General features: G+C 37.8%; 1 protein-coding gene across 2 annotated transcripts; it reads left to right on the top strand.

Annotated features, from left to right (window-relative positions):
- The first annotated feature begins 804 nt into the window (after positions 1 to 804).
- On the top strand, positions 805 to 23,686 carry sncb (synuclein, beta). Of its 2 annotated transcripts, none has more exons than XM_034307711.2 (6): positions 805 to 935; positions 2,768 to 2,902; positions 12,053 to 12,082; positions 13,733 to 13,839; positions 19,617 to 19,706; positions 22,857 to 23,686. In XM_034307711.2, the coding sequence occupies exons 2-6, from the start codon at positions 2,782 to 2,784 to the stop codon at positions 22,881 to 22,883; spliced, it is 375 nt and encodes a 124-aa protein (XP_034163602.1). In that variant the 5' UTR covers positions 805 to 935; positions 2,768 to 2,781; the 3' UTR covers positions 22,884 to 23,686. The 2 variants fall into 2 exon arrangements, with proteins under 2 accessions (XP_034163602.1, XP_026803195.1); XM_026947394.3 differs by having other exon boundaries at positions 22,851 to 23,686.
- The last annotated feature ends 536 nt before the right edge of the window (positions 23,687 to 24,222 follow it).

The raw sequence follows: 24,222 nt of genomic DNA, 5'->3' as shown, positions 1-24,222 counted from the left end.
AAGCAGCCTTAATGTTACCAGCTCAGAGTTGATTATTTTCCTATGAGAATAGGTTACAATGTGTTATTAACCTCTTATACCACAGCAATTTGCCAACGATTAATTAATTTTTTTTCTTTAATGAATGCAGTACTTTATATCCCTTTATAGTTACATTAATGTTGTATAGCAGCTATGAACAGTGATTAGGTAATGAGTCCTAGATCACGTGAAGCACGTGATAACCTTCACCCTCCAAGGCTGGTAGGTGTGGTATGATAGGGGAGAACTGACCGGTGGGTGGAGATTGGCCAAGACTAAATTAGGGAGAAAATCAAGGGAAAAATAAATAAAAAAATTAATAAATAAATAAATGGGGGGAAATGCTGTATGTGAAAATCTGAGAAGATCAGAAACACTGAAATATATACTGAGATTCTGAAATACTCGAACCAGCCTGTTTGGCACCAACACCGATGAACAAAGTCACTGGGATCACATTTTTCCCCATTTTGATGTGAACTCTTAACAAAGCTCCTGACCTGTATCTGTGGGATTTCTGTGTGATCTCTGCTGACCCCTGATTGGCTGGCTGGATAACTGAATGAATGAACAGGTGTTCCTAATAAAGTGGCCAGTGTGTGTGTGTGTGTGTGTGTGTGTGTGTGTGTCAGAATTATATGCTTGAATTGGGGTTTTCGCCAAAGCCTAAAATAATTTGCTGTGAAATTGAAATCTTGAACACAGAATATAGGCGTTTGAGTAAATTGACCAATCACAGCCGGGGGGGCGGGGGTGGCGTCAGGGCGTCACAGGGGGGGCGTGGTCAGGAGGACAGCGGGGCGCTATTGGCTGAGCGCAGAGATCTCCGAGGCCCACGCGCACATCTCACCGGAGCGCCTCTTTACTCACTGAATCTGCTGAAGCGTTAAGGACGCAGGAAGCGTTTAAAAAAGGTGAGTGCGACTTTTAATCAGGATTCACTGACAATAACTATAATAATAATAATTGTTGTTTTTGTATTGTATAGGGTGTAAAGCAAAGAAAGAAAGAAAGAAAGAAAGGGGCTATTGATGCATGGTGATCATTTATTTCTTTGGTGTTTTTGGATAAATTGTGTGGATAATTAAGAAATCTCCGACAGTGAGTGAGTGTAGGCTGTGTTTATGGTTTTATTTATGAATTTATTTCAGTCGTGACCTACAGATTGACTATAGATTCCAGATGAAACGATGGAAGATACCATTTTTTCCTGGCTGTGTGAAGAGCATCCAATCGATTATTCCCTCTTCTGTCATTAAACGCACTAGTATATTCCATTCTACAGCTTTTTATTATAGGCTTTTATAATATAAAGCATAATGTAACCTATGATATATTACTGCAATGCAATTCTAACACCTCAGATAGGAAAAAAAAAAAAAAAAAAAAACAGGATTCAAGTTGCTCTTATAATGCAGCCATGGGCTGTTTGTAGAATTCAGTTTATTCTCTGTAGCTGGATTATTCCACACCATCAGGAGTCTATCATCACACCTGCCTCATCATATTGTTCCATATATATCTGTATATTTCTCTAAGGTCCTTTTGTCCTCCATCACCAAGGATATCATTATCACATCCAGTAATAATTAATGAGCAGGTGTTAGTTAACCGTTTAAAGGACACAATGTTCCTCTTCGACCTGTGCATGCTGGGTCTAAAAAAAGAAAAGAAAAAATAGACAAAAAGAAAAAAGAATAGCCTTCATTTGTTAAGAGAAGGAGAAATTGAGGTGGTGCTGAAATTGAGGTGGATGCACACACACACACACACACACAATGCATCCTGAAGCTGTGCAGCCATGACACAGTGAGATCCAATGCAATGCCCTGTAGTGTAGTATTTGACTTTTAAATGAATGTAGTGCAGGGCACATTAGATACTGTAGCATCCATCTTGCAATACATAACCTTACAGCACATTAGATATCATGTCCTTCCTCTGCCACTCAATGCCAAAGCGTCTCCAGTAAAATGTGATTAGCTGATCATATAATTTAATGCAAAACGCTGAAATGAAATGTGAATGTAGTGTAACTCTGTCATTCTGAAGTGTAATTAAATGCAATACACATTTATATTATACACATATAGATTGTCTTCTAATATCCAGTGTTTTATTGGGTGTGCAGTGCCTAGCACTTCTTCTGTCACATTCTGCTAATTCATGCTGTAATCTCAGCTGATGTAGTGTGACTGAGAATCCTGACATTCAGGCCATATGCTGCTATGCAACTGACTACAATACAGCACTTTACATATCCATTCATTACATGCTACAGATTTATATTATATTTTGGGGACATTCAATATATTCATATATGCTGATGGTGTATAAAAGTAGTAATATTCTGTCATTTACCTATAATGCGATTTAATGCAATAAGCTATAATATGGAGCTTATCTATGATATCCATGCATTGCAAGCTACACCTTAATGCAGCCAGACGCTGGATAGAATATCTGTATCATATATGTATATGCAATATCCTATAATATTGCAATAATAATAATAATAATAATAATAATAATGCATGCATTAGTCGCTGCTGAGTGCTGAGTGTATCCTGTATTTTGGCACTCCCAGTAGGAGTGTAAAACACGTAGTACTCCATCATTGTCCTGTATGATGCAATGCAATTCAATGCACTAATACACTACAGGTATATTGCCGTTACACGCAGACACACACGCGCGCGCTCGCTCTGCCGCTTTCTCTAACCGTGCTCTCGCGCTCATTCCGCAGACAGAGGGGCCAAAATGGACGTTTTCATGAAGGGGCTTTCTAAAGCTAAAGAAGGCATGGCGGTGGCCGCGGAAAAAACCAAGGAAGGCGTGGCGGTGGCGGCGGAGAAGACCAAGGAAGGCGTCATGTTCGTGGGTAAGAGGCGACGGCGACGCGCGCACACGCGCGCACGCGCTCCTCTCCACTCCCCATGGGCGCGTGGGAGGAGAACTTTAAAACCATAGGCTGGGCGAGAGCGCGTGCTAGGGGGCGTGTGTGTGCATGTGTGTGTGTGTGTGTGTGTGTGGGCGGGTGTGGGGGTGGTGGTGCGTCTGGAGAAGCGTCATGGTTACGTTAAAGTGACACAAAGACTGAATTGCACCTGCTGATTTTTTTTATGCATCATCGAAATATTCATACTGTTCACGCGGTGTCTAGTGCACACTGCTTTAGGGTGGGGTTCAGTGTGAGTAATGTGTGTTTAGTACACCAATATACTGTATAAAACAGCATAACTACAGCCATTTTGTATTTGTCATGATACCACTAGTAATAATATTATACATACAGGGTGGCCCAGAAGTCCAGCATCTTAGCCCATGATTTAAGGGACAAAGGCTACACAGACTACGGAGACTTTCGAAAAAATACCCATGATACCGTACTGCGTTACCACATGCAAGCCCGGGTGTGTGTGTGCAGACAAAAGAAGAAGTTAGGCTTATTTCATGACTCCAGTAAGTCTAATATATAGCATATGTTGAGAAAAGCACAGACACATTGCATGAAATAAAATATGTTCAATATGTTTAAACAAAAAAGGTAAAATTACTTAATACATATCAATCTTAATGAAAGAGCATAGTCTTGGAGGTGGGCGTGGTTATGTTACGTTGTGTGGAACATGGCAAACTGAGCATTGGAGTGAAAGTTTTGATACGCTGATATGCATCATAAGTATGCGACAGAATGTTAATATTCAGTGTACAGAAGGTGCTGCAAATAAATTGTATATGTACAATAATGAAAATAACCAGCCAGCAGCTAAAAGCCACCCGCTACACTCACAGAGCCCACACAGCTGACATTCAAATATGTTCCACATCTGTTTCTCCATATATATTGTATATCGTCATAATATTAAACAAATCACACCCTGGTTACATTTAATGGTGTGGAATGTCCATGAAACAAGTTAGCTCCTGCTATCACTTATGTTATAGCAGCTGTAAACAGTCCTTCCCTCACCAGCCTGTCTTTTTTCTCTCTCTCTTGAAGTTAAAAACGTAGATTGTCATTTTACTGAGAAACTGCAAATCACAAACTCCTCTGTCCTGAAGATGTTGGAAAACTTAAAGTTATAATTTCTCCTCTGACTGTTACAAAGCTCTGACACTGGAGACTCCTTCCATAAACATTAAACAAACATCTCCTTACAGAAAACTTCACCATATCAACAGTTAGACATGTTTTAATAGGTTTATGAAGAGCGTTCGCTCTACATGTCCCTGTGTGAGTTGTTACTATAGCAACAGTAATATGTTAGGATGACCTATTGTTATAGCAAATTAATTTATAAAAATTGTAACCAATCAGAATCAAGAATTTAACAGAGTTGTGGCATAAAGCATATTAACTGTTTGTTCTTTAACACAGATTCGCATTTATGCTTACTTTAAAAATATATTTGATGCAAAGTGTCTCATCTGGACATAAGATTTTTTGAATTGTCGTTATCAATCCTGTAAAGTCTAACGTTAACAATATTACATATTTTATATTGCCTTATGACTATTGACTATATACTCAATTATAAGAGAAATCACGTTATATTAGAATATACTGTATGTTGCATCTCTGTTGTGATGGCGTGAGAGCCGGAAAGAGACACACACACACACACACACACACACAGAGAGAGAGAGAGATTTAATACTCTTTATTTTATCTTTTGTCTTTATTTATAATCTAATATATCGTTTATCACAGGTTACAATTAATAGTAAACGTTTTCATCATTCAAAAATTAAAAACCGAGAGAGAGAGAGAGAGAGAGGTGAAGTAGTTTGGACACGCTCCAGCTTCTCTCTGATCTCCTGCCCGAGGTTTGGACAGGAGCCACGCCGGCCACATGTCACACTATTCCATGATCTCAGAGCGTAGCGCTCTTTTTCAACACACGCACTATCGCACACCTCGTCTGATGCAACACAATGCACAGCAACGTGTGTGTGTGTGTGTAACTGAGAATCAACACTGTGCTGTTTAGGACAATAGGAGGCCTTTGTATGGCTGTATACTGTATGATGACCAGTTATTGACATGTGCTCTGAATCTGCCCCTGTGTGTGTGTGTGTGTGCGTGTGTGTGTGTGTGTGTGTGTGTGTAAGACCATGTGTTTGCATGCCACACTGACACATTGCTCAGCATGCGAATCAGAGTGTAAATTAGTATAAGCTGACCCGCTTCCTGCTTTCTCACAGTTGAGTGCTGTTTGGATGTACAGCTTTGAAATGCAAATAAACAAGTGAAACATAGCAGTAGAACAAAGAACCGGGAAGATCAGTGGTCCTTCAGTGGGTAAGGTTCTGCGTCAAATCAGAGAGCTGTAAGTCGGGATTTAAAGTATGAAGTACATTTCCTTTTTAATTTAGAACCCTTAAAGGTTTTGAAGTTTTTAAAAAAAAACAATTCTACAAAAATGTTTTCCTGTCAGAAAAGGTTCCAAGTAGAACCCTTTGAGGAGGCTAAGTATCCTAAATTATCCAATTAACCCTTGATGAAGCTTGTTTTCTAAGAGTGTACCAAGTACCAAGACTGATATTGGTACTAGACAGGTTCTAGGTATTGAGAAGAAAATATTTACCGATAATTTGAGTTTGTACCACACAATTACCCAGTAATCCAAAGGTTCTGTCACTATCTACACAAGGAAAGTTGTATTCAGAATCCGCTTACGCACCTGCTTAAGTATTATTTTTTTGACTTCGCATTTAGATTATTAAAATCATATGCATATAATCCACACCTCTAAAGCTGCCAGATTTTTTTCTTGAGTAAAAGTTCTTGAGAGAGGATCTAGACCACTATCCTTAAACACAAACACTTCCCTTTAAACCTGAAAAAAAAAAAAAAATCAGGGGATAGAAAATGCGGACTAGAAAAAGAATGTTTTTTTCTTTGATTTCAAATGAAATCAGATGTAACATAAAAGCAAGACACGATTTAAAAATGAATAATAAAAATACTAATATGATTACATGTGAATGAGAAGATGGCGAGTGTTGAAATAAAGTCCAGTATATTGCCAAAATATTGCTGCACTAAAAGGCCTAAAGGCTGTAATTATCACACTGGTTTAATTTAACAGTTTGTCTTCCACATTCATTATTCAGCAGAGCACAAAATAGCACTTGATCCCGCACATGCTATTATTTTGCTTTTTATTTTTTTATATCATACTTTGACAGTTACTCATGTGCACAACTTATTGAAATGAAGAGATACTAAATTGAGGTAATGAAATTATAATGTGTGCGTCAAATTATTGAAATAATGCCATTAATTTGGTTAATTCAGTGTGCTCTACTGGAAAGAAAACTTGTCCACGGTTGAAGGATAAGCTGACCGAGCACTCACCTGCTATGTTTACAGCTCAGTGTAAGTGTTGTTCATAATGTTATCCATAAAAAGTCAGTCCTGTAGTTACATCTGAGGTCTGAATAACGATGTGTGGAATTAAATCCTGACAAAGCACACTTAACTCGACTCTGAATATGACCCTTAGGATATATAATAATGCGGCATGTCTGTGTGCATGCATTGAGTATTGGAGCGAGTGCTAGCTCTCAGGAGTGTCATTAACACCGGTCTACTTTCCCCCTGTAGTGCATGACATATGGATACGGCCCGGTTATTATCAGTGCCAGGTCGTGTAGATCAGGTGTGCTTTAAAAAGATTTTTGCTTACAGAGTGGCTTGCTATCAGTTCTTTCAAAGGGCCCCAAGAACCCACAGGTATCCAAATGAAGCCCTAAAGAACCCTTGAAGAACCTTTTTCTAAGCACATACCAAGAACCAATTCAACTCAATTCAGTTCAATTCAATTTTATTTGTATAGCACTTTTAACAATGGACAGTGTCACAAAGCAGCTTTACAGAAATATGTAAATTCAGGATATAAATTTTACATTTACGAATTTCCTTGCGAAGGTGGTGAGGAAAAACTCCCTGAGAAGACATCAGGAAGAAACCTTGAGAGGAACCAGACTCAAAAGGGAACCCATCCTCCTCTGGGTGACACCAGATTGTGCGATTATAAATAATTCCCTTCTGAACTGTACATTAAACAAGTTCATTATAGTTTACACAGGAAGTCTATTGTGTTGAAGTTATCCGCTGTTCACTGATGGAGACTTGAGTACAAAACTGTTCGTGGGAATTGCAGTCCTAAAGCTATCATAGCAATTGTGGTTTTTAAGTGGTACCATCCATCATGTAACGTTAGGCTGTCCGTGTTGGAGGCCGTCCTCAGCAGCGGCGAGTTATTTCCAAGAGATGAGAACTCCAACCAGAAGTAGGGCATCAGGATGGAGAGAAGAAGGGGTTAGGATCACTGGTATCTCAGGAGTAGCATGTGTAGCTCGCCAGAGAGCGAGAGAGAGATGGAGAGAGAGATTGTTAGGTATGCTAATTGTCACCTAATGGTTAAAGAATATGTACGTTGTTTAGTTAAATTGTAAATGCCTTATCGGTTCTAGGTATTACGAATGTGCAGTTTGTACCATACACCTACCCAGTTAATACATACTTGAAGGAGGTTCTTGAAAGGTTCTTTAAGGTTTTATTGGATAATTGAGGGTTCATTTAGGGGTGGAAAAAGCTCTGTAAGGCTTCACAGGACAACAAGGAATCATATTATCAGCATTTTTTTGCTGTGTAGGACAAAAGGTACAGCATTTGCGAAATCCTTTCATTTCTTTGTGGTGATATGTTTTTCTTTCTTTCTATTTTACGTTCCGTTGTCATAAATTAGAGGGTGTTATATTCAAAGGTGCAATCACAGCATGATAGCACTTTCTAGCACTTTCTCTAACCTATTATGATCCGCCAGGAACCATAAAATTGCTGTCATCTGTATGACGTACTGCTGATGTGAGGAAATTCATCATATCCTTTATGTAGTGTATCCTATATCACTCGCATTATTCACACTGAGAAAAAACAGCATGGTGTTTCTAGCTGTATAACATTTCGCATAATGGACCTATAAAAGGTATTCATTCTTAAACAGGATATCAGATCCACTTTTTATTCTCAGGCCTAAAAAATGAGAATGCACAATCAAACATTTAGCACAATCAAAGAAAATGATCACAGAAAAGGCATGTGGCGAACCTTTAAAGTTTTCTCCCGGAGCGGCTGGTTGAAATGTGTTAGCAGAGCTAAGCCTAAATGTCTTTCAAAGATAAAAACACACTGGTAATAAATTTCATTTTTCAGCATCTACGTTAGATTCTCTGCTGTTAACAAATGTCTTAAAGAAGATTATTTTGGGCTTTTTACTTTGAAACTGAGCACAATAGCACCACCTAAAGTTGTACATAATCCACACAATGGTATGAAGATGTGAGAAGTGAGGCTGAGGCTGATTTCTTTCCAGCCCAGACTGTAGATTCATGCAGCCTATCAGTGACAGTTGTGTCAGGTGATTACACAGAGTAAAACAGATTTGATGTCCATGTGAGTTGATATTCCTAACGTCATCAGCAGTGATTGAAAGGGCGCATACGAAATGCAGTTGCGGGTGTAATAGACATTTTTCTTCTCCAGAATGTCTTTGGCGGAGAAACTGAAAGTAGATATAATTCATTTCTCAACACTAGTAGTTTCATTGTTGAGCTACTGATAGATGTAAGATTTAATTTCACCACTGGTTCTCACAAAGGAGCAAACCAGAGAACCCTTAAGGGCTTTAGAGCTAACATTTTGACAGATTACACCCAGCATCAGGTAAAACAAAAAAAATCGCTCATTGCCTTAAACTTAATTGTGGGAGAAATCAGAGAAAATTAGATTCCGTGCAACTCCCACACTTTTCAATTTTTGTGCCAACTGTCGACTCTGATTATGCCAAAAATGTGCAGACTAGGACCAACCAGTACAGACTGAGCCTGACTGTGTATCGAAGCTACAGTCTGGATAAAAACTTGTGTAAGCTCATCTTAAAGGAGGGCAAGGTTTAAGGTTGGGATCAGGTGTAGCATTATATAACTACCTGAATACACAAGTCAGTTCATGGTGCTTTATTAGCAAGAGAAAATGATACTGCTTATTCTTTGAGTGTCTGAAAAAACCTGTGTTCACACTGGCAAGTGACAAAGCAATAGGTGACTGTTCCTTTTCTTATCTACGTGTATGACGTGGAGCCACAAATCACTTGTATCCCAAATTATTGCCACCCTTACTATTAATATTTGGTGAATCTCAGGTTTATTTATGAGAGATTTTTGTGTTTCTTTAACAGTGTTGAGATTGTATAGTTCTGTATATAATGTTTGCTCATTATTGTTCATCATTTTGTTTAAAGCTCCATCTTACGGTCAAGTCTTAACCTCCTGGGAGAGGCAACCAGGGTTTAAAATATTTTGGTATTTAGCAGAGTTCCTGATGATCAGTCTGTAAAAAGAGCTATAAAATGCATGAAAGCTTCAATTGTCCACTATACAAACCTTACAAATCAATGGGTTTGGGGGATTTGGGGGGTGTTTGGGGGAAAAATAGCAATAAAATAATTTTTACAAAATGATTTGGTTATTTTGCCATGTATAGATTTAAAAGACTACACAACAGATATTCCTTTTCTCTTGAAAGGAGCCACTAATTCTGGTTTTCAGAAGGTTTCAGAAACTGGGAAAAATGATTCAGTTCTCTGTGTTTGTGTGTTTAAACGTTGTGCCTGGAATCTTGCTGTCGATCAGAAAGTCCCCTGAGGCACATTTAAACAAAGAGCAGAGCAGAAGGTGAAGCTGATTGGCTGCAGGCTGTCATATCTGCGGGATGAGAAATAGATTTTTATCGACCTGCTTCTTTCAACGAGCAACTTAACGCTGTGTATTTATTCTGCAGGGTTTATTTCATACACACGTCTTCATTCAAGCCTCGTGGAACCGTATAGAATCCAGCGCTCAATCATATACTGGGTTTTTAGGATTAAACCCGAATGATGTGTGTGTGTACACATGCACACACATTTACACACACACACACAGTCCGTGACAGAGAGAGCCAATTAGCCCAGATATCTTAATCCCGCCTCCTGATGGTTAGCAAGCAGCAGCAGCAGCAGCATAGTGATGTGCATGCAGCATCACTTACACAATGAGAGAACGATGGCCCAGAAAGCTACGCTTCAGCTAGCATTGTGTGTGTGTGTGTGTGTGTGTGTGTGGAATTGAGAGAGATTGATCTTCAGAGGACAGACGAGGCGAGCTCATATGAAGGAGGGGTGTGAGTGTGAGCGAGCTAATTTTCACTCCTCCTTGGCCATCAGCTGTACATATAAAACACACACACACACACACAGAGCTGAGAGAAGAGCTGAACACTCATAATGCCATGTTATTCACAGTCAGAATCTGTCTGTCTTTATATATGATCAATTCTGACAATAATAAAACAGTAATATAAATGATGTTACTGTCATTCATTTACTGAAACGTGGCTCCGCTTCGATTAAAATGAAGAGATAATTTTTTAACAAAAATGTTTTACAGCCTGTACGACAACAAATCAACGCATGACGATCAAATGAATGAAAAGTCAAATAAAATGAACTAAGCAAAGAAAGAGAGCAAAAAGAAAAAGAGAGTAAAATGAATAGAGGTAATTATTAGAAAGTAAAATGTTAAGTAAAAGTTAAAGCAAAAATGCTGATTAAGAGTAAAATAAAAATTGTTACAAAAATATTAATAATAATAAATAAGTAAAACATAAAAACAAATATACTGTTAATATAGTAATAAAATAAAAGTGAAGTCTAAAAAGTAAAATAAATGAAGGAAATATATTAAATTGTGTAGATTTGGTTATAATAATAATAATAATAATAATAATAATAATAATAATAATAATATGCTCTTGCCACAGCCTTCTGAGGTGAGACGAGGGAGTGATATTGGCCATGCTGTCTGGGTGGGAGGGGCATACTCTCTCTCTCTGTCAATCACAGAGCCACTAGCCAATCATGGGCATCTGTGAGCTCATATAAATGCAGAAGACGGTAGATAGCTCTTTCCTGCGAATGTGTTATGGGTGTAAAAATGACAAGAAAACAATGGGGGAAACAATGAGAAACTATTATCTTTGTATCTTTTTCAAATAAAATTATTATCTCACAAAATGATATGTGCCAAAGGTATTCACATCCATAAGTAACATTTTAAATAAAAACAAACAAATTGTCTTTATTGTACATATTATTTTTCATTTCGTGCTTCTCTGGAGTATAAATATGAGATCGCAGACATTTAAAATACTCCATTGCCATGGGGGAAAAACAAAGAGCGTATAACACAAATGAGATGGTTGTTGATCTGCACAAACTAGGGAATGGAAATAACAAAATACACATGCAGTTATTAAGCAGAGGTAGCACCAAAGCTAAATGTCTGAAACAGATGGAAATATCCCTTATGTAGCATGTGTTTTATATATATATATATATATATATATATATATATATATATACACACACACACATATATATACAGAATTATTGTATAATGGACAAAAATGTGTGTGTGTATATATATATATATATATATATATATATATATATATATATATATATATATACACACACACACATATATATACAGAATTATTGTATAATGGACAAAAATGTGTGTGTGTGTATATATATATATATATATATATATATATATATATATATATATATATACACGTTTTTGTCCATTGTCATGAAGGGTGCCAATAATTCTGGAAGGCATCGTACTGTATATACTGCTAAAGCTATAATATTAATTTATGAGTTCCTGACCCATAAGTATCATCACAGCATGCGCTGGTGTCAGTAATTACATCCCTTTCTTCATTTTACTGCACACAGCAACACTCAGTAGTGAAACGTCAGATCTTTAATAACGATTGTCTGCCATCTGAGCCGAGCCGAGTTTCATCCACAGCTCTGACGCACTCTGCTTTCTGTCAGTGACAAAGTGTGAAAACAGACTTCTGCAGAAAAGAAACTCATCTCGTGTGTCTCCTTTTTTTTTCTGTTTCCAGGCAGCAAGACCAAAGACAGCGTGGCCACGGGTGAGCTCATTCTCCTTACCTCCTAAATAATAAACAGTTTAATGCGGGATTAAATTGCGTTGGCATGCGGCCACCTCGCAGCACCGAGCCAGCGACAGGTGTAAAAGTCTATGAGTGTAAAATTTGGGTGCTGATCGAGCAGGATTAAATTACAAACGCTGTTACACTGTTACACACCGAGCCTCCTGCGTATCTCAGTGCGCTCATTACCTATTTATTTCTAGATTCATTTATTCATTTAGTTACTTAGTTATTTGTTTATTTATTATTTTTATGACTAATAAATAAAAATATTTATTAGTATGTATTCATTTACCATTACGATGTATTCATTTGTTGATTTGGTTGGATGATTCTGTTTGTTTGTTTGCATTTATTATAGTTTATTGTTTATTATTTTATTATTAATTCATTCATTTATTCATTTGCTCAGTTGTTTTTATTATTTGTTTGGTTGTTTGTTCATACATTTATTTTTGCTAATTTGTTCATGATTTTACTCTTGATTTATTTTTTTCATTTGCTTGGTTTTATTGTTAGATTTATTTATTTATTATTTGCTTGTTTGTTCATATATTCATTTATTTCTGCTCATTTGTTTATTTTTTTATAATTATTTATGCATTCATTTCTTTGATTGGCTGTTTTTTATTATTAGTTTTGTTTGTTTGTTTGTTCATTAATCTACTGATTTTGTTTATTTGTTTACAGTTTTTACTAATTAAATCATGTATAGTGTATTCATTTGTTTGGTTGGTTGATTTTATTTATTTATTTATTTATTTATTGTTAGCTTCGTTGTTCATATATTTGTTTATTTTTGCTCATTTGTTTTTTATTTTATTTTCAATTAATTTATTAATATTTTTAAAACTTATTAATTTGTTTATTTATTTATTTATTCATTTGTTTGTTTGTTTATTTATTTATTTATTCATTTGTTTGTGTTGCCTTTTTATTGGTGTAGTGTAGATGTGAGTGAGGTTTTTACCTTGTTTTCAAGGCAAGGCAGGTTTCTTTATAAGCACATTTCATACACAACAGCAATTCAAAGTGCTTTACATAAATACAAGCTTTACATCATACAAGCGCAAAAAAGTGCATCAGAACGAGATTAAAAACAAAGTGACATAAAAAAAAAAAACATAAAAAATCAGTGACATGGTAAAATTGGACATTAGGCAGAATTTCTGGTGTCTTTTCCAGCAGCCTGAATGAGGAAGACCACTATAAAAAACCACTAAGATATTAATCAATTCTTGGGATAACAGTGCTAACAAATCATGAATGTTTGGTCAGAAATATTAAACAGCAGTGATTTCAATACAAATGTAAAATGCGTCATGTTTGGGGGAAAATTTTAATTGCCAGTTTTTAGCAATAAATAAAAATAAAAGGATTTTTTAATAACTTAATGACGGATATATAATGACGGGTGACAGTTATACAGCATCGAAACATTTTGTTTACCAGAATTGATTAAAACGCTGGCCAGTGTAGCTGTAGCAAGAGAATGAAGAATGAAGCCTGATATAAACACCAGCTCTGTGTACTGTACTGGAGATCAGAGGCTGATTGGGTTTAGAGGTTTTTTCCTCTGTCACTAGTTCCAGTCATTTCAGTGCTGAAGCTGAGTGTTTTCTCCTGCAGTGGCTGAGAAGACGAAGGAGCAGGCGTCTCAGCTCGGGGGCGTCGTCCTCTCCGGAGCCGGAAACATCGCCGCTGCCACCGGCCTCATGAAGAAAGACGACATGAACGTACGTTTAACCGAGCTCCGTTCCTGTCCTGTGGGTTATATGGGTTAGAGTCATCACGATGTGTCATCTCGATGGGTTTCTGTCATATTTCTCTTCCTCATGAGGTCATCGTTGACGTTAACACAGACGTATCTTTATAAAAGGGTTAAGGTTTTTTCCCACAAGGTCACAAGTAACACCCAACCAATGATTCTCTACCTTCCTCTCTCTTTCATCTTTCTGCCTGCTTGTCTTCTTCTCCATCTCCTCCTCTGTCTTCCTCTTGCCCTAAATCATATCTCTCCCTTCTTCTTTTACCCCTTTTATCTCTCTATTTTATTTATTCCCCTCTTTTATCCACTTATCTCTCTTTATCACTCCTCTGTCTCACTCTCGCTTTTCCCCTGTCCCTCATCTCTGTATTTAATTTTTATTTCTCTCTCTATCTCAGTTTGTTTCATTCTTTATCTCCCCTCATTTCTCATTCCCTCCCTCAATATCTTGCTATCCGTTTATCTGTCCCTGGCTTCTCTTTCACCCTCTCCCATTCTCACTCTTCCTCTGTCCTTTCCTCCGCCTCTCTTTCCATTCTTCTTGTACCCTCCACCCCTCTCTTTCTCTCTCTCCCTCTTCCTTTATCATCCCCTTTCTTTCTTTCTTTCCGTCTTCTGTCTCTCTCATTTTCTTTCTCCCTCCATTTGCTTGTCACTCTCCCTCATTTCCTTTCTCCCTTTCTTTCCAAACTTTACCTCTCTCTTTCAATCTTTCTGCTTTTCTCTCTTTTTGTAACTCTCTCCCTCTTTGTCACCCTCCCTCATTTCTTTCTCTCTCTCTCTCCCTCCCTCCATCTCCCACACTCCACCCTTCCTCCACCCCTCCCCCTGGTCACATGACCTTGCTGAAGGTCATGATGCTCTGTCAGTGTGTTTGCTCATTACTCAGTTGTCTCTTCTCCATGACGGCAGTTTAATATCAACACAAACCAGTGACTCTTTAACACTGGTGTGTGTGTGTGTGTGCTGATGTAAGGAGGTGTGTAAGATTTACAGATTTCCTCTGGGAGTTTCCCCCTCACACACCACTACAGGCCTGATCCTAGTTTAATAATCTCATAACTCAGAGCGGAAACAAGTGTAAGAGGCTTTCACACACACACACACACACACACACACACGCACACGCACACACACACACTACGGCAGTGTTTACAGCGATTACAGAAGCTGGTCGGTCTTACAACCTGATACACACTCTCTGTGTTCAGAGAGTAGACAGAGAGTAATCTGGTCAACATATGCTGTCAAGACGTATTATTCTAGCTAATAATGCTAATATAAATATGGCTGTGATCAAAGCTGCAATCAGCGGGGTCCAAGCACCCTTTGCAAATAGCACCCTGAGTTGCCAGGTCTAGCCAAGTTACAGTCAGGTCCATAAATATTGGGACAGTGACACAGTTTTGGTAATTTTGCCTCTGTACACCACCACAGTGGATTTGAAATGAAGCAGTCAAGATGTGACTGAAGTGTAGACTTTCAGCTTTAATTCAAGGGGTTAAACAAAAATATTGCATTAACCGTTTAGGAATTACAGCCATTTTTTACAGAGTTCCTCCATTTTCACAGGCTCAAAAGTAATGGGACAAACTAATATAATCATAAATATTAGGATTATTTTTATTACTTGGAGGTAAATCCTTTGCAGTCAATGACTACCTGAAGTCTGGACCCCATGGACATCACCAAATGCTGAGTTTCCTCCCTTGAGATGATTTGCCAGGTCTTTACTGCAGCCATCTTCAGTTGCTGCTTGTTTGTGGGTCATTCTGCCTTCAGATTTGTCTTCAGTAAGTGAAAAGCAGCTCAGTTGGGTTGAGGTCAGGTGACTGACTCGGCCATTTAAGAACATTTAATTTCCAAGCTCTTGGGTTGCTTTCACAGTATGTTTTGGGTTGTTATCCATCTGTACTGTGAAGCGCTGTTTTGCAGCATTTGATTGAATCTGAGCAGAAAGTAGCTCTGTACACTTCAGAATTCATCCTGCTACTTCTATCAACAGTCACATTATCAATAAACCCCAGTGACCAGTTCCATTGGCAGCCAAACATGCCCATGCCATAACACTGCCTCCACATGTTTGACGGATGATGTGGTATGCTTTGGATCATGAGCCCTTCCTTTCCTTCTCCATACTTTTCTCTTCCCATCATTCTGGTACAAGTTAATCTTGCATCAGAACTGGTCAGGGTTTTTTTAGAGGTTTTTTAGCAAAGTCTAATCTGGCCTTTGTGTTCTTGAGAGTTACCAGAGGTTTGCATCTTGAGGTAAACCGTCTGTATTTACATTCATGAAGGTGGCTCTTGATTGTAGACTTTGACAATGATAGGCCTACCTCCTCCAGAGTGTTCCTGACTTGGCTAGATGTTGTGAAGGGGTTGTTCTTCAATAAGAAAAGAATTCTGCAATCATCCACTTTAGTTGTTTTCTGTGGTCTCCCAGGCCTTTTGGTGTTGCTGAGCTCGCCAGTGCATTCCTTCTTTTTAAGAATGTGCCAAATTGTTGATTTGGACCTCCTAAAGTTTCTGCTATCTCTCTGATAGGTCTGTTTTGGTTTTTCAGCCTAATGATGGCCTCCTTCACTTGCATCAACACCTCTTTGGACGGCATATTGACAGTTCCCATGAACAGCTACCAAATGCAAATTCAACACTTGGAATCAGCTCCAGACCTTTTATCTCCTTAATTTATCATGATATAAGGAGGAAACAGGCCACAGCTGGCCATGAAACTGCTTATCAGTCAATTGTCCCATTACTTTTGAGCCTGTGAAAATGGAGGAACTCTGTAAAAAATGGCTGTAATTCCTAAACGGTTAATGCAATATTTTTGTTAAACCCCTTGAATTAAAGCTGAAAGTCTACGCTTCAATCACATCTTGACTGCTTCATTTCAAATCCACTGTGGTGGTGTACAGAGTCAAAATTACCAAAACTGTGTCACTGTCCCAATATTTATGGACCTGACTGTACGTAGAGACCATAGAGGAACATCCTGTTCAAGTCTTGTGACGGTCATTCAATGCAAACCCTATGAACCCATGTCTTCATTATTAGAAAGAGCTATTTGAACATAATCCCGCCCCCTGTCAATGACTACACCACAACCTTTGCAGATGTCTTCATGTTTTCAATCTTAAACTTTAAGATACGTTTTAGCTTTTGTGCAAATCCATACAATCGTTCATGAGTTACAGTTGTTTGAGTAAATTAAACTCCGCCCTGCAAGGATTGATTGGCATGTGGCGGCCATGTTGTTTACAAATATGTCCATGTATTTGAAGATTTTCAGGCTCTAATGAATATTTTGCCACCAATTTTGTGAAGATGTGGCAAGATTCCACAGACTAGTTCACAAAAGTAGGTTTCACATATTATGTAATTTAGCTCAAAGTATAAGTGGGTGGAGCTCAATGGTTCTTGAGGCTATTTTGTTTGGCTAGAAGGACACAGGGAAGAAAAGAACTTCAATGGTATGGCTAAAACATAATACACTACACTGTAGCTCCACCATTAGGCTGGTCAGGCCCGTCTCGCTTGTTGAGTAGCAAGAGGGAGAATTACCTACTGACCAAGTTTCATGTCTCGGTGACTTACGGTTTGGTCTGCACAATTCATTTTATGGTAGAAAAAGAAAAAGAAGAAGAACAGAAACTTGAGCGAAAGAGTAAGGATCAAGCAACTTCTGTGCCTGGACCCCAGTAATCAAAACAAAGGTTTTGATCAAATATTAGTCCTTTATAGTTGAAATACAATTGATTAAAATGTAGTGTAATATACATACAGATAGAAGCATAAGTATTCACCCCCTCAAACATTTCCACATTTTGTAGTGTTGCAACCTGGAAATGATATGGCCTTCATTAGAATTTTATATCATGAATCTACAAAAATTAGCCGTAATATTGACGTGGGAGGAAAAAATCAATATAGTTTGCAAAATTATTCAGTTGTAATTCAGTCGTAAGTTGTAATTGCATAAGTATTCCCTCCCGTTACCTAAATTAGTTCTGCCATTGCCATTAGAAGTCAGTCGATCTGTGTGCAGTAGAAAAGGGGGCAGTTGCTTACGCAAGGCACTCTAAGTGTAGAAGTGCATTGAGCTTTGTTTATTTTTGGACTGTATAAAGGCAGTTTGTGCTGATTCAGAGTGTGGAAGTGTGTTTAATTGGACATTTAGTCTATGAGGTGTGTATAATGGAGTTGTAACGCCGTGTAGTTGGAGTGTATGACTGAACATGCCGTGTTGGGATTCTGGGATTACACGCTGTTGAAACTTGGCCTAGTTGGCTGAGATTATCACAGTTTAAAAATACCCCACCTGCCCAGAGAGACACGACAACATCTCAATTTATTATCACAGTGTACTTTAATGAAATGTGACCAGCACAAAGGGAATTGACTTTAACTTCAGTGAAAGGATACATATTTTTTTCTTATTATTTCATATAGGAAATGCAAACACAAGGAATTAAATGATTATTAACACATTAAATGATTTGGCACTCAGAGTAATAATATGGTTGCATTCACACTGTTAACACAATCTTCTACATTTCTCTGGTGCAGCAAAGACACTATTTCATCATTTTGATGTAAAACTAACCCTAATTTGCTCAGATGATGTGGATTTTTTATTTGAATTGATTGTCACTATGCCACGCCCATTTTACTCTTGGTATCTAGGTCATGTGTCTGGACTTCACATCATTTTTTTTTGTGCTCGATTGATTGAAATAAAACACCACACACTTTTAGATTATACTTATGAATTATTAATGATCCCAAGTCTCAGAACCTGGGAGGATTTCTCAAGAACACACATCTTCAGTTCAGAACAAACATGGCAGACAAAAGTTCAGCTTTCTCTCTCGTTGGTTATCAGTCTATCAGACATGACGTCAAAAAAATTGCGTCAAGACATTCCCCCCAGACGCTACAGGATGTTGATGAGGTACATGTTTAATATTTAGTATTTTCCATCAGAGAGGCCATGGCTGGACTGTGAGTAGATCATTTGGGAGGATATCGAAAAGCAACCAAAAACTGGGACACGTTTTGTGATAGTCGGGATACGGAAGCTGCGAGTTGGCCTCATAATCATCCAGATGATCTTCTAGTGTAGTCCGAGGATTAATTGGCTACAACAAGACATAATAACCAGTAAATGTTTAAAGTAAACATGCATAGCAAGACCTTCGGTAATAATTAATATGGTACATAAACAGTATTAGATTACTTCAGCAAAGAGCATGGAGCCGAGATCCTTAATCATCTCTCTAAGGCTGATAAAGTTAATGTGTAGGTAAAAGTGTTAAACTGCTCTTGAACTAAAAACATGAGGTTTAAATGATTAACTCTTCTAAATCAGATTAAATAGCTTGGAGTTTGGGTTAAATATCAGTACTTAGTACTTCTGGATCAAATTGATACAGGAGTCTGCATGCTAAACTAGCTGGTTAGCTAACTAGGCTGATGATTGTGATAAGCAGAAGAGATTGGAGTGTAATGTCATATTTTATCAGGGTTTTTAATGAATATATTACTGAAGAAATAATGCAAAGTGAGATGCAGATACAAAAATCTCAAGTGCTAAAAAGTACAAAATAATTGTGCTTTATTTTAAAGTACAAATCTATTGCTTTGTTCCACTTTCTCTCTAATGGCTTCTTTAATGTTTCCTGTCTATGTGCTTGTCTCTGTTTGTGTGTGTGTGTGTGTGTGTGTGTGTGTGTGTGTGCAGACTGAGGAGTATGGTCAGGAGGCTACTGAGGAGCAGATGGGGGAGGCAATGGTGGATCCAGAGGGAGAAGCATACGATGAGAATCAGCAGGTAGAACATAATAAACACACACACACGCGCACACACACACACACACACACACACACACACACACACACACACACACATACACTTAACACTGATGAGGACAGGAAAGGGCAAAGCGTTCGTCTTTTAACTAATTTAACCTACACAATATCAAGTGTCATGACTTCAGGGCCTAGTTTAGAAAATGATGTGTAAAAATATACTGCGATAACATTGCTAATTAAAAATGGCAGTTCAGAAGCCAAAGGGATAATAAAATTAAATCCAGGCATTCTCTTTTTTCTTTTTTTTTTTTAAAAGAGAGCTGGTATTTTACCGTAACAAGAGGTTAAGTGATGAGGTTGATGCAAAGTGGGCGGGGCATGAAACACGAACGCGTTCAACAGAGTTTGATTAATACAACTGTGAATTTAATGGATGGGGTGGTGAGGGCTCTTTTTACTCTTTTACTCTATAACGTTGCTCTTTCTTTCTTTTTCTTTCTTTTTCTTTCTTTCTTTCTTTCTTTCTTCCTCTGTCATCCTTTTTCTTCTCCCAAGATGTCTCTCTTACTCCCTTTCTTAACTCCCTCTGTATTTTTCTTTCTCTCTCTTTCTCTCTCTTTCTGTCTCCCTGCCCCCGCATCTCTTTCTCTCCATCATTACCTCACTGTCGTGCTGCATGGGCGTGGCTGTGACACCAAACAGCCAGATGGATTGTGGGTATTTGTAGACAGATCCCCCCCCTCCAATTCCCCCCTATAAAATGGATTCTCCCTGTAGCTTGTGATCATGTGACCACTGACATGTTTGCTGTCATAGAAGGCCACAGTCACATGATGCTCTCCTTTTTTCCCTTTTTACTCCATTCTGTAACGTTACAAGGAGAGCACAGAAATGGCGTCCTGGTTCATCCGAAGGCTCGTCCTGCCCCCTGCTGCAGGAACAGAGAAAAATCCACTCAGATATAATGAAGTGTGTAACAAAACCGTGGGAGTGGATCAGAATGATAATTACGTAGTATGATATTCATGCAACTCAATACATCACAGTCTTCAGTACATCACAGTGTCTGCTTACAGCTTCACATTTTCACATTAAATATGACAGAACAGCAGTGATGTAAGGCTTTAATTATTCAATGAGGAGAACCGCTAAAATATTTATTATTAAATTTGTTAAGATGATCGCTCTTCATCTTTTTGAGTACCTTTTTTTTCTTCTTGCTCGTAAACATAAGCTCTTTGTGATGCCATGATGTGTGCTAGTATAGCATACCGTTAGCATGATATTTAACCAGATCTCCTTTATACTACAGCACTGTTGAATACTCGATTCTGATTGATCAGAAGGTGTTGATTAGTTTTCTGTAACAGCAGCTCTGACAGTACTGCAGCTTCAACTGTGCTCGTTCTAAAACTTAATCATTTCTGTTTCTCACACAGGCACTTGTATAGCAAACACTAACACAGTTTAATCTAACAATAAACTGAGTAAACTAAGTGTTGTTTTTTTAACAAAGAAACACACACAATTGTAGAAATGTGTATAAATAATGAAGGTTTCTGTAAGATAACATTTATGGATTGAGTGTCCGGTGTCAGCACAGATAGGACAGTTGCACTCGGCAGTTTCACAGTAACAAGACAAGATGTTTTTTTTTTCTCATTAATTTCAAGAGACAGAAAGAAAATGAGAGACTGTTTTACCGTTAAACAAGAGCCAACTCAAAGTAGAGGATAGCAGAATTCTGTTCTAGAAAGTAGTACACGCAGCATATAAAAAATACACTCACCGAGGTAGAAGAGAAGAGATGACATGAGATGAGATGGGATCAGATGAGATAAGATCCCCAGCTTTAGAGGACAGGTTTCCTGTTACTCTGAATGTAGATCAAGACAGTTCCATATAAAGTACATGTGGTCAAACGTGTGTATGGGGTGAGTAGAAGAAAGGGAAAGATGGCTGTCTGACAGCCATATTTTTGCAATAAGTCACTTTGTGACTTTGTTGGAAGGTATAAACGAGTGCACAACGTGCACCAGTAGGTTTCCAGGTGATTCTCACTGCAATGCATAGCGCAGCATTTATAGCTGCTATAAGTGATATAGCATATCACTTACAGCAGCTAATGTTGTGGAAGATTACGCAGATGTTCCACAACATTAACTGTAACTATAAATGGATAGAAAAGTATGATGTGTTGTTATTTATTAGATCTAAATGTGTAATCATTGACAAATTCCTGTGGTATAAGCAGAATAAAACACTTTGATATATGTAGTTAAAGGAAAGGCTGGTAACAGGCCGCATCACACAACTCCAAATTCATTGTTGGATTATTTTTAATAACAGCACACTCCTAACCCTAACCCTAGCATACAGTACGTTACACTGTGACTATAGATTGTATACATCTAATTCATAGTTAATCTGTTTTTGTTAACTGTAATTTCTGTTTAATAAATGATATAACTTGTGATTAATAACCAACGTTCACAGTAGAATGTGCTATCTAATGCTACTCTCTAATATCTAAATGTCTAGACTGATGAGTGTTATTAAGACATACATCAGAACCTTTGGGAGTGTTAAAGTAATAGCACAGCTCATCATAGGAGTTTACATTAAAACATGAACTTTAAAGAACCAGCCTGCTGAAACACAACTTTATGGAAAAGAAATTAGCTCAGTAATACACAATAACTGCATTTCAGCAAATCCCTGAATCAGTAATTTAGCACCGTAGGTGTTTAAATCATGCTCAAGCGCCTGGTGATATTTTTATTCTGTTTCTGTGGGAAGCTATAAAATGCATGGTTAGGTAATATGGAGTGATTTTTTTGTGAACACAACCCCTGAAATTGTAGTTTTATTTTATGTTTTGTAAATGTATGTGTGCCTTCCTAGGTTGTAATATTACAGAGTAATAAGCAAATACAGTAAGTTACATGAAGTAAATGTAATATTTCGTTGACTCCTTAATAAATCGCTTCTAAAATAGTCACAAATTAAATGCAAAATATAAAAATGCACAAATATCAAAAAATGCAAAATATCAAAAGTACCAGTATAAAGATTTGGATTCTTGGCTTCTACATGCGTTCATATTTTGTATGTATTATTTTGTACATAGTTCTTGATCAGGATTTCTTCTGTTTCCTGTCAGGAGCAGACCCAGGACTACGAACCTGAAGCATAAAGCAACCATTCCAACTTCAGCTTCAACCAGCAGCACAATAATGTTTCTATCAATAAGAAGGACAAATGCTGAACTCATCCCAATAAACAAAAGAAAACAAAAAAATACAGTTATTCCTGCTGAACCATGTTCTTCCTATCAGATCTCTCTATAAATATATAAATATAAATAAATATAAATATACTTTTATTATGATCTATTGTAAATGTCCTGTAGCGTGGTGAGTATAGTTTTCTTTATTGACTGCAGGGCGAAGCCTTGTCTCGTTTCCTTGATTCCCTCCCAATGAAACGCGACCCACTCGCCCATTGTGGCTCTTTGTGCCTGTGTATATGTGTTTCTATTTGTGTAATAGATGTTTCTGATCTTCCAATGCCATATTGGGGGTGAACAAAATATATATATATATTCGGGTAAACATATAAATATATATATATTATGTAGAGCTGTGTATGATGCCTGTATGTGGGTATTTATTTTCTTTTTCATTTAATATCAAAGCAAGTTGTTATTTTAACGTTTTTCAAGTAAGAGTTTTATACATTGTAACTTTATAGTTGCTTGTGATATCATTCCAGTGAACTCTCTGTTGAAAAAAATGGGCAGTTTGTATCTGTTTGTGTGTTTGTGAGCGTGCGTTTGTGTACTGAAGATTTTAAAGTCAGTGTAAAAGTGTCTTGAAAACGTTTATGGGTGTCGGAATAGTGCTTGACAATGCTGGAAATGTCGATATAAAGGTTTCTGTGTCACGCAAGACAAGCAAATCATCTGTAAATAAATAAATAAAAACAAAAAAGTCAGAAGGTTATCCTAAGATTTTGTACAGCATGCCACAAACTAGCATCCCGCCACAGTTTGTTTTCTGTCTACAGACCTCCAGATTCAATTTATGAAATGTTTAATAATTCACAGTTAAATCCATTATGACTGTCTGGATAGTGTGGACCTCCTCAGAAGCCCCTGTAGCAGGTAGTGTTAGCAAGTGGTGGAAGTCAGGGATGTCAAACATACAGCCCAAGGGCCAAGACCAACTTGATACAGTTTCTAATCCAACCCATCAAATAAATTTACAAAATTGTCTTGTGGACCAAATCATTCAATTGAATTGAATGATTAAAAAAAAAAACAAGCTGGCTGGGGGCAAGGTGACTTAGTGGTTAGCACTGTTGCCTCGCACTTCTGGGGTTGGGGGTTCAAGTCCCAGCTCTGCCCTGTGTGCACAGAGTTTGCATGTGCTCCCCGTGCGTCGGGGGTTTCCTCTGGGTACTCTGGTTTCCTCCCCCAGTCCAAAGACATGTATTGTAGGCTGATTGGCATCTAAATTGTCCATTGTGTGTGT

This window comes from Pangasianodon hypophthalmus, chromosome 9 (assembly GCF_027358585.1).
Source record: "Pangasianodon hypophthalmus isolate fPanHyp1 chromosome 9, fPanHyp1.pri, whole genome shotgun sequence".
Classification (NCBI taxonomy): domain Eukaryota; kingdom Metazoa; phylum Chordata; class Actinopteri; order Siluriformes; family Pangasiidae; genus Pangasianodon; species Pangasianodon hypophthalmus.
This window is presented reverse-complemented; position numbering and strand designations above follow the sequence as displayed.